The sequence below is a fragment of the Chrysemys picta genome, chromosome 5 (genome assembly GCF_011386835.1).
Source record: "Chrysemys picta bellii isolate R12L10 chromosome 5, ASM1138683v2, whole genome shotgun sequence".
Taxonomy (NCBI): domain Eukaryota; kingdom Metazoa; phylum Chordata; order Testudines; family Emydidae; genus Chrysemys; species Chrysemys picta.
The window spans coordinates 86,880,044-86,899,113 of record NC_088795.1 but is presented as its reverse complement, the minus strand read 5'-3'; the positions used below and the strand labels follow the sequence as shown (position 1 = coordinate 86,899,113).

The following is a 19,070-nucleotide window of genomic DNA, read 5'->3' as shown; positions in this document are numbered from 1 at the left end:
GCCTCAGCAGCTGCCTCTGATTTTGTGCTCATATATGTGCCTTATCATAAGCACAAACAAAGGGTATGTTGACACAGCAACTAGATGCCTGTGGCTGGCCCGTGCCAGCCAATTCAGGCTCGCAGGACTCAGGCTGCAGAGCTGTTTCATTGCAGTGGAGACTTTTGGACTTGGGCTGGAACCCAACTTCTGGAACCTTCCCACCTCTCAGGGTCCTAGAGCCTTGGCTCTAGCCCGAGCCCAGATGTCTACACAGCAATGAAACAGGCCAGCAGCATGAGCCCCGCGAGTCTGAGTAGGCTGGCACAGGCTAGCCATGGTTGCCTAGTTCCTGTGTAGACTACCCTAAGAGTCTTCAGCTGCAAAGCTGAATATGCTTTTGGATGTCAGGTAGATTGACTTGCTTCCAAACAAGGCAGGCGGGTATATGTTGTTCAGTGGTAACAGAACACCACTAGTATATTTCAGGTATAAGACCCATCTTCCCATCAGTTGTGCACACATAACTTTCATTTAAGTCCGTGGGACATGCAAATCAACACGTTTTAATGGTTACCAACCAATGAGAATCACCCCCACATTAGGAAGGTAACTAAAGTAATGCAAAACAAGATTAAACTCAAGGTTTCCAGCTTGTTGATTTTAATCATAATTAAAATTGGTGAAATAAATCACTTTGATTTAAATCAGTCAACTAGGCCTGCATATGAAAATGTTCTGCTACTGTCATCTGAATGTACAACATAGAATATGCCCTTAGATTTGTAACAGTGCTGTTTTCTTTGTGTACTATAGATCAGTCATTCTGACAGGGTTAGTTTCACAAATTGGTTATTTTAAATATAAAAGGCTCTACTCTAAAAGCCACTTCAGTGTGTAATTGAGATTCAAATAAGTTTAAAGAACTTCTGTTGTTGTCAATATTTACAGTAACGCCTTACTTAACATCCTCCCGGTTAACCTTGTTTCATTGTTACGTTGCTGTTCTATTAGAGAACATGCTCGTTTAAAGCTGCACAATGTTCCCTTATAAACATTGTTTGGCCGCCTGCTTTGTCCTCTGCTTGCAGGATTCTCTGGAAGAGCAGCCCGTCCTCGTGAGGGCTTGGAACCAGGGTGGGCCAGCAGCCCCCCTATCAGCTCCCCTCCCCGCCCCCGTGCAGTGCCTTCCACCCGCCAGTGGCGGATCAGCACCTCGCACCTCCTGCTCACTGCAATCCGCTGTTTGCGGCATTGAGGAACGAGGCGTGCTCAGGGAAGGGGATGGAGCGAGGGCAGGAAGAGGCAGGGCAGGAGTGGGGTGGTGGGGGCTGGTCTGTGGCAGAGCTGGGGGTTGAGCACCCTCCGGCAAAGTCGGCGCCTGTGCTTGTACCTGAGTTGCAATGGGGGAAGCTGCCGCTGCTGCTGCTCAAGATGCTTCCTAGCCTAAGATGGCACCTTCAGCCTCCTTGCCCGCCTCATTGTCTGCAGCAGGCTGTGCCTGTGTGGGGTAAGGCAGGGACACCTCCCAACTACTATATGTTTGTAAACACACTCTACATGCACACTACTCCCCAGCAATTCACCATCACTTTCTGGCCCAGCTGCTGCCCTCCTCCCTGCTCGGGAATAGAGCGCTACGCTGAGCACTTGCGGAGGCTTCGCCCGAGGCCACCAGCTACCTGCAAAGCAGCTGTGGTAGGTGCACAGCGGTGGCACTGCCTTGCTGTCTTGCGCCTGAATACACAACGTCCATCCGCGCTTCCCCCCTTCATGGGAGGGGGGTAAGAACTAAGGGGGCGGCAGCCCGCCCAAAGCAAGTTAATAGTGTTCCAGCACCTGCTTCGCTCTAGCAAGTGGGGAGAAGCAGTGTATGGATGCAAAGAACCAATAAGGGAGCAGATTACCATGGAATTGTTTTACCATGGGTTTTCCAAATTCTTTCCCTTTCAGTAGTTGGTTGATGCTGCATATCCCCAATCACTCCAGGCTGAAGAGAGTGAAGAGTAGCATGTGCTGTCCGGAGGAGTATCACCCAGGATCATGAGTCAAAAACGTCCAGCAAGTGATAGTGGAGTGCCTAGCACTAGGAAAACCATTAGTTTGGGTACTAAATTAGACGCTTTAAGGTATTTTGATGCAGGTGAGCATGCGGAAGACATTGGCATCGCTCTAGGTCTTACTCCAACCATTGAGGAAAAATTTGGAGTAATGCCATCAAGATCAGGGCTAGTGCTCCGTGTGTAACACCGTGCAGGGCTACTACAATAAGTCGATCAAGAAGTTGTTTGCCAGAAAACATGGAGCGTCTTCTCTCAGTGTGGATAGAGGATCAAAACCAACAGAACATACCTCTAAGTTTGCTAGTGATACAAGCTAAGGCAAATAGTTTGTATGACAATTTGAAGAGAGACCAAGGGGAAGGATCACAGATAGAGAAGTTCACGGCAAGTCAGGATGGTTTGATCAGTTCAAGAGACGCTTCCACCTGCATAACATCAAGATGTCTGGTGAGGCGGCTAGTGCCGATACTGCAGCAGCTAAAAACTTCCCAGACTATCTCAAGAAAATAATTGAGGAAGGTGGCTACTCCCCTAAGCAAGTCTTCAGTGTTGATGAAACGGGCCTCTATTGGAAGAGGATGCCTGAGCGGACTTACATTTCCCAAGAGAAGACAGCGCCCGGATTTAAAGCAGCTAAAGACCACCTAACCTTGCTTCTAGGTGGTAATGCTGCCAGAGATATGAAGATGAAACTGCTGACAGTGTACCAATCTGAAACACCACAAGCTCTCAAGGGATTTTCAAAGGAACACCTTCCGGTCATTTGGAGATCCAATAAGAAGGCATGGATAACTGGAGCTATTTTTTCAGAATGGCTGACTCTCTTCATGCTGTCCCTGCTTGGAAGGAATACTGTGCCAAGGAAAAACTTGATTTCAAGATTTTATTGCTTATTGATGATGCACCGGCTCATCCAATCAACCTGGACAAGCAGTGCGAAAACATCAAAGTTGTCTTTCTGCCACCTAACACCACATCACTCATCCAACCCATGGACCAAGGACCCATCGCTGCATTTAAGGTGTTTTACTTATGGTGTGCTTTCAACTAGCTCATCAGAGGCACCGATGGGGAAGGCAAACCTACAATTCGGCAATTTTGGCATGACTACAACATCCTCAAGTGCATCAATAACATCGGTGAGTTCTGGGCAGAAGTTACTCAGGCATGCGTGAATGGTGTGTGGGGGAAGTTGCGGCCTGAATGTGTTGATGACTTAAAAGAATTTTAAAATGTCCCCGCTATGAAGACAGATATTCTCGGCTTGGCCAAGAAAGCGGGTTTTGATGAGGTAGAAGAAGCTGACGCTACACAACTTCTGCAATCCCACGGAGAAGAGCTAACCAGTGAAGATCTGATGCAACTAGAGGTGATGAGAGCAATGGAAGAAGAGGGCCAAGAAGTAAAGGAAGAACCAACCCATTGGAATTTGACTGCCAAACATTTTTCTGAAGCTTTCCAAATGATTGAAGCTGGCTTGCAAATCCTTAGTGATGATGATCCTGACAGGGAACGCAGCTCCAAAGTGATTAGGGCAGTTGGTCATGTAATGACTTGCTATGAAGAAATTTACCAAGGGAAAAAGAAGGAAAGCAAAACAATAATCTCTAGATGTGTTTTTTCGAGTTGGGAAAGTTCAGCAAGAGGAGCAGCCAGACGATCCACCCTCTTCCACCTTCTGACTCCACCACCTCAATCAAGCTTCACAAACATCGTTGCTGTGTACAGTATTAAATTCTTTGTTTAAAACTTATACTGTATATGTATATAATGTCTTTTGTCTGGCGAAAAAATTTTCCCTGGAACCTAACCCTCCCATTTACATTAATTCTTATGGGGAAATTGGATTCGCTTAACATTGTTTCGCTTAAAGTTGCATTTTTCAGGAATATAACTACAACGTTATGTGAGGAGTTGCTGTATATTCTTTCTTGAAAAGGCCAAATTCTGCTCTAATTCATGCCTCTTGAAAGAACATGGGGGGTAGAATGTGGCCATTTCTCTCTAAAGGGACTATACTACTTTCCTGAAAGATGCTGGTTGCACAGGGGTGTGGGAGTCGGTGCAGAACTTGACCCAGATCTTGGTTGAGTGGATATTAATAATATGGCTGAAGGAGTAGTTATTTTCCTTGCCTTAACGTTTTGGTTTTCTCTCCTTTATAGAATGGCCTTCCTGATACTCAAGCCAAGTTCCATATCATGTTTTTATTCTTTGCTGCAGCCATGTTTTCAGTCAGTTTATCCTCTCTTTTTGGTTATCATTGTTGGCTAGTCAGCAAGAATAAATCTACATTAGGTAAGTAATGTCATAGTGTACATTGCCATCAAAGAGTATTATTACCTTTGTGCTTATTCCAGTCGTATCAAGCTGTTGATATCACATGATGAATCACACAAAAAAGGTGGATTTTAAAGGCCGCTTTGCTTTCTTAGTAGTAAATGAGTACAGAGACTCAGGATGATGGTACCACAGTCTAAACTATATTAAAAGTATAATCAGTTGCAGTATGGTTAAAACTGGTAGCCTGGATGAGGCCTAACTGTGTCTCCATTGCCTGGTAACAGATTTGGCCACGTCCATGTTTGGCAACATCCATAACTGCATTCCTGACTGTATAGTTGTAGCATAGATGGGTCCTAAAAGATATCTTTGCTACATCTACACTACGAGCTAGGAGTGTGGTTCCCCTGCTTGTGTACATATACACCTCTACCTCGATATAACGCTGTCCTCGGGAGCCAAAAAATCTTACCGTGTTATGGGTGAAACCGCGTTATATCAAACTTGCTTTGATCCGCCGGAGTGCGCAGCCCCGCCCCTCCCCCCCCGAGCACTGCTTTGCTGCGTTGTATCCGAATTCGTGTTATATCGGGTCGCATTATATCGGGGTAGAGGTGTACTTGCACTAGCTCTCATCATAGCTTGTACTGTAGACATAGCATATGTGTTTCTCACCTTCGCTCTCTGTTGTTAGTTCGTTATTTCAGTCAGCAATCTGATAGCAACAAGTTTCTAGATCTCTAAACTCTCTTTCTCTTGACGCACACTGAGTTTGATGCAGGGGAGTAGAAGGATTAGATCTGGGTTTTTCCCCCCTGCCAATGCAGATATTAACAGGACACTCTAAGTATCAGTTGTAGGGGAGTCTGTGAATGCTTCAAGCCCATTCCTTCTAGTGTTTCTCTTTCACACTATCCCAGGAAATCTAACATCAGTTTAGAAAATAACAAGTGTGGGAAAGTGATTCAAATTGGTCATAATGAGAGAAGAAATATAAGTCAGATTATTTAAAAGCCATTAATAACATAAGTAGAATACTTATTTTTAATACAATAAACTGCACCCGTCAAGATTTGTGAGTTCATAAACAAGCATGTGCTATTTTAGTGTAAGGGAACTGGAATATAAAAGTACCAAAATTAGATATTTAATCAAACGTAAATATATATTTACATTTCTTCGTCCCTGCTTTACTTTGAGGTATATTCTTAATATATCTGGCTAGTTAAGATTATGCTGGCCACAACTTTAAGCATGGTTGTTACTAGCAGGATTCCAGTTTCCCTAGGGAGCAAGGATATATTTTTCTCTTATAACAAGTTAGAACTAATTCATACATTTTCTGGATCACATTCAGCACTTCTTCAACTTGTAAGCTAATGGCCTAATAAAAAAGAAAATCTCTGCAGTGTCCCAAGAGGGCCTTGTGTACTGACAGTAAATTTTATACAAGGAAATGATTGGCTTATTACATAAGGCCAATAAGGGAAAGACCCAGCTATAGGAGTTATATGGTGGAAGAACTCCTGTGAATGCGCACTGCAGCTCCTTGTGCTAGACTTAACTGTCTCTTCTCTTCCTATTGTTGGTGCAGTAATTTCCCTACACAACCCTAAAAGGGTAGAATGAAGATCTCAGGCCCTTATATAAAGGTCTGAGGAGTAAAAGTGGACTTCTCAGATCCGTCCAGGTGTGTGAGGGAAACCAAATGCCAAAGTGGGTGTCTCCTTTCCTTTTTCTCCCTTTGTAGTTGTTTGATTTGAGAATGGGTTGAAAAATTTCCTCAGTTAGGCCTCTTTTACCTTGCTGGACTCTGCTATGGGGCAGTTACATGGGGAGACCTCTTTACACCACACAACTCCCTGGCTTACTGAATCTGTCAGACAAGGGAAAACTCCTGCACCCTCCCCAGCAGTAGGGCTTCTCCAGTTATGGCAATTGGGCATTAATACCAGTGTCTTCACCTTTCAAAAGGAAGTAGCTTTGGGAGGCTGCACAATACCTGAACTGGCATTATGCAGCCTCCACCAAAAGGAAATATTGATAGCCAAAAAGGCCAATAAGCCAGAAGTTAACAGCATAATTATCTAAATAATCAGTGGGTGTTAATTAAAAATGTATTTAGGCAGGAAATATGACAAACCTATCTCATTTTCTAGAGGCATTCAGAGCACCTATATTTCGCCATGGAACAGACAAGAATGGCTTTAGCTTGGGCTTCAGCAAAAATCTAAGACAGGTGTTTGGTGATGAGAAGAAATATTGGCTGCTCCCTGTATTTACAAGGTATGCTTGGAAGAAAAATACTGTCTTTTAATACATGAGATAAGGATATCAGAAAATAGTCAGCAATATTTTTTTTCTTACACCAAATTGTGTGAAATAAAGCAGGTGCTTTGAAATTAGGAATTGTAAAATATATATTTGAAGTATTGTTTATTTTGCTTGTAGAAGTGCTACACTGATTCTGAACTTTTTTCTCTGTAGTCTAGGAGATGGTTGCTCCTTCCCAACTTGTCTTGTTAACCAAGATCCTGAACAGGTTTCCACACCTGTTGGACTTAATTCAACAACCAAAAAGTATGTCTGTTTATGTCTGCCTTAAGTCTGTCATTTACCTGTCATACCATGAATTTCTCCACTTTTCATTTGCTTATTATTTTTAGTCCGTTATCACTAATGCGGTCATATATATGTGCATTTAAAAAGTATCCTACTAAAAACAGAATTTAAGGCATCTATATAAAGTTCTTTTAATTCAGCTGATTTCTCAGTTTCAGACCTTCATCATTTTAAACCCGGCAAAGCAATCTCCCTAACATGCCGTATGAATAATACTGTTGAATGTGGGAGCAATACATTCTATTTCCTTTTTTATCAGCTGTGTTTCTTATCTCAGTTTAGCTGTTTCCCAGCCCCTGACTTTTGGCAGTCTGTCTATCTAGCCACAACAAATTGTACTTTGAATAGCTACTAAAACAGTTAATTGGTGAGCCTGTTTGAGATATTCCCAAATTAAGTTCCAAGTTTTTCAGTATAGGGGCGCTTTCTTTTTGTGTTCTGTGCAACATCTTGCACAATTGGGCCCCAATCTTGAGTGGTCCTTTTGGGGCAATGTGCAATACAAATGATAAAATTCCAAAAAATATCAGTGTTTTTTACTTCTGTATTATTCTTAGCCTTTACCAATGTGGGATTCCAGAATTGTCAGTCTCAGTGTCAGATTCACTCATATTTAGATGCTACTATCAATCCTAGTGATAGTACCTTTCACAGCTGCAATCATTTCAGAACTGGTATAAACTGACGTAAATGCCTCTTAACCTAGGTAGATATGGTTACATAATAGTAGCGCTCGTGTAACATTGTGTGGCACAATTTTTAGCAATTTCTTATGTAACTGAAAGTGTGTCTGATATTTTTTGTTAATGTTGGCAGAGATAGTAGAAGGTGATCAAGCTGCATTCAGTCAGTAATTCTAACATTCAAGATAAATCCAAATAAAATTGTATTTCTTTATCAATAGACCATTATCTTCTTACAACCTCACCTACTATTTTGTTACATGACATGAAATGTTGTCTAGTTCTTCAACTTTAGAAAAATGGAAAAGCTTTCCTAAATATGTAGCAATAATATATAAAATCATATTAATGTTGTTTTACTAATTGCTGTAGCACTCCTGGCCATGGATATTAGACACTTTAATTACAAGATTCAATCACAAAGCAATAACAGAAGAGATTATAAAGATTAGAAATTTTTTTTAGACACCAAGTATATCTGAATTTGGCTCATCACCTTTATTAATTACTTTTCCTACAAATGGGAGGCTTGAGAGAGCCTGATATTTGGTGAGACTGTTAATGTTCAAACATGAGTTCTTGAGCGGGAGCTTACCCACAACTTGATAAGTGTGTCTGGCAGCTTAGCCTTCCAAAGGCTAATTTTAGTCAATATAAGTCCTATGTCTGTCCACTGACTTCACTAAGGATATAGAATCCTAGAAATGTAGGACTGGAAGAGACCTTGAGAGGTCATCTAGTCCATCCTCCCCACATTGAGACGGGACCAAGTATATCTAGAGAGTCCCTGATAGGTGTTGTCTAACTTGGTCACAGAAACCTCCAGTGATAGGGATTCCACAACCTCCTTTGGAAGCCTGTTCCAGTATTTAACTATCCTTATAGTTAGGCTAGATATTAGGAAAAACTTTCTAAATCTCCCTTGCAGCAGATTAAGCCCATTACTTCTGGTCCTACCATCAATGGACATGGACAACAATTGATCACTGTCCTCTTTGCAACAGTACTTAATATAGCTGAAGACTGTTATCAGGTCCCTTCTCACTCTTTCCTCAAAAATAATCATGCTCCGTTTTTTTAGCCTCTCTTCACGTGTCAGGTTTTCTTAACCTTTTATCTTCTTGTTGCTCTCCTCTGGACTCTCCCCAGTTTGACCACATCTTTCTTAAAGTGTGGCATCCAAAAATTAGATACAATACTCCAGCTGAGGCCTCACCAGTGAGTAGAGCAAAACGATTGCCTCCTGTGTCTTACATGCAACACTCCTGATAATACACCCCCAGAATATTGGCCTTTTTACAACTTCATCACATTGTTGGCTCATACTCAATTTGTGATCAGTTATAACTGTCAGATCCTTTTCAGTGGTACTACTGCTTAGCCAGTTATTCCCCATTTTCTAGTTATGCATTTGATTTTTCTTCATAATTGGAGTACTTTGCACTTGCCTTGATTGAATTTCATCTTATTTCAGACTAATTCTCCAATTTGTGAAGGTAATCTGGTCATCTAAAGTGCTTGCAAATGCTCCGAGCATGGTGTCATCCGCTGATTTTATTTTTTAAGCATACTCTCCACTCTTTTATCCAAGTCATTAATGAAAATATTGAATAGTACCAGACCTAAGACCAACCCAATTAGATACATCCTTCCAGTTTGACACTGAACCATTGATAACTACTCTTTGACTGTTTTTTCAACCAGATGTGCACACACCTTAGAGTAACTTCATCTTCATCATATTTCCCTAGTTTGCTTATGAAAATGTCATGTGCGACTGTGTCAAGGCCTTACTATAATCAAGATATATCATGACTACTACTTTCCCCCATCCACTAGGTCAATAAGCCTGTCAGCATGATTTGTTCGTGACAAATCCATGTTGGCTATTACTTATCACCTGATTATCCTCTACAAATTGAGTGTTTAATAATATGTTGCAGTATCTTTCCAGAAATTGAAATTAGGCTGACTGATATATAATTTGACAAGACCCTCTTTTTAAAGATAGATACTATGTTTGGCCTTCTCCAGTCCGCTGGAACCTCACTTGTCTTCCATGAGTTCTCTAAGATAATCGCTAACGGTTCTGAGAGTGCTTTAGCTAGGTCCTTAAGTACCATAAGTGAATTTTGTCAGGCCCTGCCAACTTGAAATCATCTAAGCTATCTAAATATCCTTGTTCTTTCCCTGTTCTGGCTTGTGTTCCTTCCCTCTTGTTGTTAATATTAATTATATTTAAGCAGCTGGTCACAATTAACCTCTTTAGTGAAGACTGAAGCAAAATAGGCATTCAACACATCAAAATCTTGGTGTTGTCTGTTGTTAGCTCTCTTTCCCTGTCAAGTAGTCGATCTATATTTTCCTTTACAAAAATGAGACAAGCCATTTACAATGCACACTTCACTTCTCTATAGAGGAAAAAGGACAGTCATAAGCTATCTAAACTAATACCTGCCACTGGGGGCTATAACAATGGTACCCTCAACTCCTCTAACAACATTGTCAATCTTTCCAACCACACACTTAGCCCAGCAGAAGAGTCTGTCCTATCTCGGGGACTCTCTTTCTGTCCCACCATCCCCACGAACATGATACAGTTCTGCGGTGATCTGGAAGCCTACTTTCGTCGTCTCCGACTCAAGGAATATTTTCAACGCACCACTGAACCGTGCACTGACCCACAGGAACCCTCCTACCAACACTACAAGAAGAACAACTCTGCGTGGACTCCTCCTGACGGTCGAAATGACAGACTGGACCTCTACATAGAGTGTTTCCGCAGACGTGCACAGGCTGAAATTGTGGACAAACAACATCACTTGTCCCATAACCTCAGCCGTACAGAACGCAATGTCATCCACAGCCTCAGAAACAACTCTGACAAAGGGGGCTGACAAAGGAGGTGCTATAGTCATAATGAACAGGTCAGATTATGAACAGGAGGCTACCAGGCAACTCTCCAAGACCACATTCTACAGACCACTATCCTCTGATCCCACTGAGGAATACCAAAAGAAACTACACCATCTGCTCAAGAAATTCCTAGCTACAGTACGGGAACAAATCTACATGGACACACCCCCAGAACCCCGACCAGGGGTATTCTATCTGCTACCCAAGATCCATAAACCCGGAAACCCTGGACGCCCCATCATCTCAGGCATTGGCACTCTGACAGCAGGATTATCTGGCTATTTGGACTCTCTCCTCAGACCCTATGCTACCAGCACTCCCAGCTATCTCCGAGACACCACCGACTTCCTGAGGAAACTACAATGCATTGATGTTCTTCCTGAAAACACCATCCTGGCCACCATGGATGTAGAAGCACTTTATACCAATATTCCACATGAGGATGGACTACAAGCTGTCAGGAACAGTATCCCTGATGAGGCCACAGCAAGCCTGGTGGCTGAGCTTTGTGACTTTGTCCTCACCCACAACCACTTCAGATTTGGGGACAACTTATACCTTCAAGTCAGTGGCACTGCTATGGGTACCCGCATGGCCCCACAGTATGCCAACATTTTTATGGCTGACTTAGAACAACGCTTCCTCAGCTCTCATCCCCTAGTGCCCCTCCTCTACTTGCACTACATTGATTACATCTTCATCATATGGACCCACGGAAAGGAGGCCCTTGAAGAATTCCACCTGGACTTCAACAATTTCCACCCCACCATCAACCTCAGCCTGGACCAGTCCACACAAGAGATCCACTTCTTGGACACTACAGTACAAATAAGTGATGGTCACATAAACACCACCCTATACCGAAAACCTACTGACTGCTATACGTACCTACATGCCTCCAGCTTCCATCCAAAACACATCACACGATCCATTGTCTACAGCCAAGCCCTAAGATACAACCGAATTTGCTCCAACCCCTCAGACAGAGACAAACACCTACAAGATCTTTATCAAGCATTCGTAAAACTACAATACCCACCTGGGGAAGTGAGGAAACAGATTGACAGAGCAAGACGGGTACCCAGAAATCACCTACAACAGGACAGGCCCAACAAGGACAATAACAGAACACCACTGGCCATCACATACAGCCCCCAGCTAAAACCTCTCCAGCGCGTTATCCACAATCTACAACCTATCCTGGAAAATGATCCCTCACTCTCACAGACCTTGGGAGGCAGGCCAGTCCTCGCTTACAAACAACCCCCCAACCTGAAGCAAATACTCACCAGCAACTACACACCACACCACAGAAACACCAACCCAGGAACCTATCCCTGTAGCAAACCTCGTTGCCTACTCTGTCCCCATATCTACTCTGGCAACAGCATCAGAGGACCCAACCACATCAGCCACACCATCAAGGGCTCATTCACCTGCACATCCACTAATGTTATATATGCCATCATGTGCCAGCAATGCCCCTCTGCCATGTACATTGGTCAAACCGGACAGTCCCTCCGCAAAAGAATAAATGGACACAAATCGGACATCAGGAATGGTAACATACATAAGCCAGTAAGTGAACACTTCGATCTCCCTGGTCATTCTATTACAGATTTAAAAGTCACTATCATTAAACAAAAAAACTTCAGAAACAGACTTCAAAGAGAAACAGCAGAACTAAAATTCATTTGCAAATTCAACACCATTAATCTGGGCTTGAATAGGGACTGGGAGTGGCTGGCTCATTACAGAAGCAGCTTTTCCTCTCCTGGAATTGACACCTCCTCATCTACTGTTGGGAGTGGACTACATCCACCCTGATTGAATTGGCCCTGTCAACACTGGTTCTCCACTTGCGAAGTAACTCCCTGCTCTCCATGTGTCAGTATATAATGCCTGCATCTGTAACTTTCACTCTATGCATCCGAAGAAGTGAGGTTTTTACTCACGAAAGCTTATGCCCAAATAAATCTGTTAGTCTTTAAGGTGCCACCAGACTCCTTGTTGTTTTTGTAGATACAGACTAACACGGCTACCCCCTGATACATTTTCCTTTGTCTCTCTCTTACTCCTAATGTATGTATAAATCTCTTCGTGTTGGCTTTTATGTCTCTTGTGAGTGTACCTCGTTTTGTGTCTTATCCTACATGCTTGTGCTGTCCTTTTTTACTACTCTTTAGCAATTTGTCCATGCTTCCACTTTTTCTAGTATTCTTTTTTGATTTTCGGGTCATTAAAGAGCTCCTGGTGGAACCATATTGGTTTCTTGCTATTCTTTCTTCTTTCCTTTGCACTGGGATAGTTTACTGTTGTGTCTTTAATATTGCCTCTTTGAAAAACAGCCAGTTCTCCTGAATTTCTTTTTCCATTAGATTTTTCTTCCCATGGAACCTTACTTATACCAGTTCTCTGAGTTTGTTAAAGTCTGCTTTATTGAAATCCATTGTCCTTATTTTGCTGCTCTTACTCTTTCCTTCCCTTAGATTCATGAAATTTATCATTTCATGATCACTGTCCCCAAGTTGCCTTTCACCTTCAGATTCGCAGCCAATTCCTCTCTTTGTCTGAATCAAATCTAAAATTGCAGCTACCCAGTCACCTTCTGAAACAAGAAGTTGTCCCGAGTGCATTCCAAAAACTCTTTTGGACATTTTGTGTTTTGATCGATTACTTTTTCAACAGATGACTGGGTAGTTAAAGTCCCCCATTTCTATCAGGTCTTGTGTTTTGGATATTTGTTACTTGTTCTAGAAATGCCTCATCCATCACCATCTCCTGATTTGGTGGTCTTTCGTAGACCCCTACCATGATATTGCCCCTGGTTTTTCCCCTTTTATCTTCACCAAGAGACTTTCAACTGGTTTGCCACTCACCTCCTTCTGGTACTCAGAACAAATTAATATGTTGATGTACAATGTACAAATTGATGTACAATGCAACACCTCCTGAACAAGTTATACCCTTCCATCCCAGTATTCCAGTCATAAGATTTATCCCATCAAGTCTTTGACGTGACTCCCTAGCATATTCAAACACTCATTAATCAGAACTGGATAAAAATCACTGAGTACACATTTGATATCTTCTGCTTCAATGCTATTTCTACACAACAAGCAGACTGGCCAAATCAAAGTGATCTTATTTGAGAAATAAATTCACAGCTCCTCATGGCAAGAAACTCTTAACTTTTGCTGTTCTAAGACAGATTGTGTTGATCCAACTGTCTACAACTCAGAACAGTTGTTCTTGCTGAGATTTTGCAGACACTATTGATGAAGAGAAAAAGACTTATTTCACCTCAACCACTGCCATGACAAAAGGAATGCACTTGCTCTCTGAGGCAGATGACTAGGTTGAAGTATTCTGTCAAATAAAGCAGTTGCATTTTAATTCTAATATTTTCTCCAATAAAAACTTTTTCACTTGATTAATTTTTTATAATTATTACCTATAGAAAACAGTACTAGTTAGAAGCCTAATCAAGGAAACATGATTATATTATTTTTAGCTTAGGGCATTTGTGGCAGTTTATACATATAAAAGGAGTGGATACTGATTTAATTATAATGCCTAGTTAATTAGGTATGTATCTTTCATTAATAACAAATACTGCTCATATAATTCTTCTTGCACCATGCTGAAAAGCAAGAAAATAGGTGACCATAGGAGGTGGACTAGATTGGGCAGAGATCCTCTTCTCACTGTTCTCCATGGGTACGTCTGCACAGCAGCTGGGAGGTGTAACTCCTATCTTAGGTAGACATATATGCGCTAGCTCTGCGAGAGCTAGCACTTAAAAACAGCAGTGTGGCCGAAGCAGGTTGGGTGGCAGCTTGGGCTAGCTGCCCAACTACGGTCCTGTCTTAGCCCCTGGGTACATATTTGGCACTAGTCCAAGCTGCTGCCCATGCCGTCATGGTCCCACTGCAAGTTTTGGGACTAGTTCAAGCACAGCTAGCTTGTGTACATACCCAAGTTGGGAATTACACCTCCCAGCTAGTGTGTAGACATACTCTGAGGTCGGGGGATAGAGGATGTAGAATGCTAGTAGCAGGTGTGCTGTTAGATTGGGGCTGCTGGTATAAGAAGCATCGGTTACATTTAGCTGGAGCTGGCAACTGGCATTTTTTCAGCTATAAATGAAATGTGATCCTTGTTTTGAACTCGCTATCTTTAGGTGGGTTTGGAGTTAGTAAAAACATGTTAACCAGTCCCTAACATTTACCAAAGAACAAAGTTAAAATGTAAGTTAAATGTTTCTCTGTTCTGTTTTAAACAATTATATTTTAGATTGTACCCTGTCTCTGTGACAGAACTAAAATTTAGCCTGTATTAGAATAAAAGATTCAGCAGAAAATGACCAAGATAAGATTTTTGTAAGACAGTTACATGAGCAGTTGTTTAAAATGTGTAATGATATTGGTATTAACTAAAAGTTTATCTTTACTGTTTTATTTTTATTACATATTAGCGAGAATCACCTTTTTCCACCAAAGACATTACGAGATTCCCAGAGCCACCTTCTTACTGATACTCAATCTTGGACGGAAAGTAGTGCAAATACCGAAAAGGGCAAAGTTGGTAAGAGATTAATTTGTTACACCCATTGAATTTTAATGTAAATTCTTGTTGGAAAGATGTAATCTGAAAATGGCTGAAGACTTCTTTATGAGATCAAATTAATTTGATGTAGATGTAAGGAGGGAAAAAATTTATTGTTACAAAGTGTAATATTTAGGGTGTATGTTAGTAAAATGTCCCTTATACTTCTATTAATGAGCCTGATGGTTATAGAGAGTGAATACCTGCAACTCTCACGAAGGATAATATGAATTGCAGATGTTCACTGGCTCTTAAGATCAATCCCAATATTTTTTAGTCAGAGAGGTGATTGTTCTAGCTAATCACTTGTTCCAAAATGTGATGGCACCTTCATGACTATTACAACTAGTGGATGTTGTATAATTATACATGTTTTTCAGTATTTACACACAGTGGACCATGAAACAAAACTAGGAGAAGATTGGCAACCAAATATAATGCTGTTTTGATTAATATCTTTTAAAAATAATATACAACACTTTCTTTACAACATTATTTTTTCCAGTCCCCAAAGGTATGAGCAATCCTGGACTAACCGTGGAAAATGAAACCTAGTCACTCTTAATGGAAGCATCTAAATATTCAAGGAAAGGTAAGATAGTATTTTCTGTGTTTTATTTGCCACTCTGCAATTAAACTCATTCCGAGGTGCTTCTACACAATAGAAAAGTTATTAAAAATATGCTTGGTAGTTTTGTTTCTATTTTCACTTTGTCAGCATTTTTGCTGTTCCAATTTAATTTTGTTCCTACCTCAGACATTGAAACACTTTCTCCTGGTTATCCTAAAATACAGATTTATTGATTGAACAATACTTTTTCTAAATAATTAACTTAATCTTTACAGCACTCTTTAGATGTAGGCATGTAAGTATTATTATTGCCATTACCTAGTAGGAAGACAGAGACACGGAAGTTCTGACTTAGCCAAGGCCATACAGCAACTCAGTGCCAAAGCTAGGATTCAGATTAAAGCGTTTGTAACTCTCATCCCTGAACTCAATCCACTAGATCAGTGCTACTGTGTGATAGTATTTTGGATCAAGAGAAGTAGGCAAAGACCTAGAAGATAATTTCAGTGGTACAACTTGGAATAAATGAACTTGTAGTTTTGTTCTTTCATGCCAAAAAGGAACACAGCCAATTCCCATTAATCATTAGAAATAATGGAGACTATAGAGGTCTATATCATATTGATAACTTCTTAAGCATTGTCTTGGGTCACAGTCTGGAGAAGGTTAGCATATTAAGCACTGATGTTCCACAACTAAGAAATGATGTCTATTTTATGGAACTGCAAAATTGATGATTCATGGGAACAAGTCGATGAAATTCTAATCTGCAAAGAAAAATAAGCAAAGGGACTTGATAATGTTCTGGGAATTGGCAGTGAAATATCACGCTCTTCGTTGGGTTGGTCGTAATTGAAAGCTTTTACCTTCTGAAGGCTGTTCAGTGACTTCTGTGCATTAAGTTATTTATTTTTATTTATTTAGATTTAAAATTATAAAAAGATGGCTGTGACGGGTTCCGTCACTGAGACCCCCTTGGGACTGTCACCTGATGTGCTGAAAATACCTCTGAGCCCATTTTCTTTGATGGCTTGGGACTCCAGAACCCTGTCTTGTTGCAGCAGGCTAGTGTGTCTGGCTCAACACAGACCCAGGATCTGAACCAGGCCCCCAAAGCTGCAGACTTAACAAGTACTCCTGTCTCTAGCACCCAGCTCCCAGTGGGATCCAAACCCCAAATAAATCCGTTTTACTCTGTATAAAACTTACACAGGGTAAACTCATAAATTGTCCACCCTCAATAACACTGATATACAGATATGCACAGCTGTTTGCTCCCCCAGGTATTAATCACTTACCCTGGGTTAATTAATAAACAAAAGTGATTTTATTAAGTATAAAAAGTAGGATTTAAGTGGTTTCAAGTAATAACAGACAGAACAAAGTAAGTCATCAAGCAAAATAAAGCAAAAACACCCAAGTCTAAGCCTAGTGTCAGAGGGGTAACCGTGTTATTCTGGATCTGTAAAAAGCAACAGAGTCTCCTTTGGGACCTTTAAGACTAACAGATGTATTGGAGCATAAGCTTTCGTGGGTGAATACCCACTTCGTCACATCTGTCTGAAGGCAATTAGGTTAGTCAGGCATGACTTGCCCTTGGTGAATCCATGCTGACTGTTCCTGGTCACTTTCCACTCCTCTAAATGCTTCAGAATTGATTCCTTGAGGGCCTGCTCCATGATTTTTCCAGGGACTGAGGTGAGGCGGACTGGTCTGTAGTTCCCCGGATCCGCCTCCTTCCCTTTTTAAAAGATGGGCACTACATTAGCCTTTTTCCAGTTATCCGGGACTTCTTTGGATCGCCATGAGTTTTCAAAGATGATGGCCAATGGCTCTGCACTTACATCCGCCAACTCCCCTAGCACCCTTGGATGCAGCGCATCCAGCCTCATGGATTTGTCCAGCTTTTCTAAATAGTCCTGAACCACTTCTTTCTCCACAGAGGGCTGGTCACCTCCTCCCCATGGTGTGCTGCCCAGTGCAGTAGTCTGGGAGCTGACCTTGTTCGTGAAGACAGAGGCAAAAAAAGCATTGAGTACATTAGCTTTTTCTACATCCTCTGTCACTAGGTTGCCTCCCTCATTCAGTAAGGGGCCCACACTTTCCTTGACTTTCTTCTTGCTGCTAACATACCTGAAGAAACCCTTCTTGTTACTCTTAACATCCCTTGCCAGCTCCAAATGTGATTTGGCCTTCCTGATTTCACTCCTGCATGCCTGAGCAATATTTTTATACTCCTCCTTGGTCATTTGTCCAATCTTCCACTTCTTGTAAGCTTCTTTTTTGTGTTTAAGATCAGCATGGATTTCACTGTTAAGCCAAGCTGGTCGCCTGCCATATTTACTACTCTTTCTGCACATCGGGATGGTTTGTTCCTGCAACCTCAATAAAGATTCTTTAAAATACAGCCAGCTCTCCTGGACTCCTTTCCCCCTCATGTTATTCTCCCAGGGGATCCTGCCCATCAATTCCCTGAGGGAGTCAAAGTCTGCTTTTCTGAAGTCCAGGGTCCGTATTCTGCTGCTCTCCTTGTGTCAGGATCCTGAACTCGACCATCTCATGGTCACTGCCTTCCAGGTTCCCATCCACTTTTGTTTCCCCTACTAATTCTTCCTGGTTTGTAAGCAGCAGGTCAAGAAGAGCTCTGCCCCTAGTTGGTTCCTCCAGCACTTGCACCAGGACATTGTCCCCTACACTTTCCAAAATATTTCCTGAATTGTCTGTGTACCACTGTATTGCTCTCCCAGCAGATATCCGGATGATTGAAGTCTCCCATGAGAACCAGGGCCTGTGATCTAGTAACTTCTGTTAATTGCTGGAAGAAAGCCTCGTCCACCTCATCCCCCTGGTCTGGTGGTCTATAGCAGACTCCCACCATGACATCATCCTTGTTGCTCACACATCTAAACTTAATCCAGAGACTCTCAGGCTTTTCTGCAGTTTCATACCGGAGCTCTGAGCTGTCATACTGCTCTCTTATATACAATGCAACTCCCCTACCTTTTCTGTCCTTCCTGAACAGTTTATATCCATCCATTACAGTACTCCAGTCATGTGAGTTATCCCACCAAGTCTGTTATTCCAATCACATCATAGTTCCTTGACTGTGACAAGACTTCCAGTTCTCCCTGCTTGTTTCCCAGGCTTCTTGCATTTCTGTATAGGCACTTAGGATAACTCGCTGATCGTCCTGCTTTCTCAGTATGAGACAGGAGTCCTCCCCCTTCTGCTCTCCTGTTCGTGCTTCCTCCTGGTATCCCATTTCCCCACTTACCTCAGGGCTTTGGTCTCCTTCCCCTGGTGAACCTAGTTTAAAGCCCTCCTCACTAGGTTAACCAGCCTGCT

At 41.9% G+C, this 19,070-nt stretch overlaps 1 protein-coding gene across 2 annotated transcripts in view; it reads left to right on the top strand.

Annotated features, from left to right (window-relative positions):
• ZDHHC2 (zinc finger DHHC-type palmitoyltransferase 2) overlaps positions 1-19,070 on the top strand; it is a 68,249-nt gene that overhangs the window by 44,182 nt on the left and 4,997 nt on the right. For both annotated transcript variants that reach the window (XM_065598022.1, XM_005282082.5), the window contains exons 8-12: positions 4,208-4,340; positions 6,485-6,611; positions 6,813-6,905; positions 15,024-15,133; positions 15,660-15,746. In XM_065598022.1, the coding sequence (XP_065454094.1) occupies positions 4,208-4,340; positions 6,485-6,611; positions 6,813-6,905; positions 15,024-15,133; positions 15,660-15,709 (513 nt within the window). In that variant the 3' untranslated portion in view covers positions 15,710-15,746. The remainder of the gene's footprint in view (positions 1-4,207; positions 4,341-6,484; positions 6,612-6,812; positions 6,906-15,023; positions 15,134-15,659; positions 15,747-19,070) is intronic.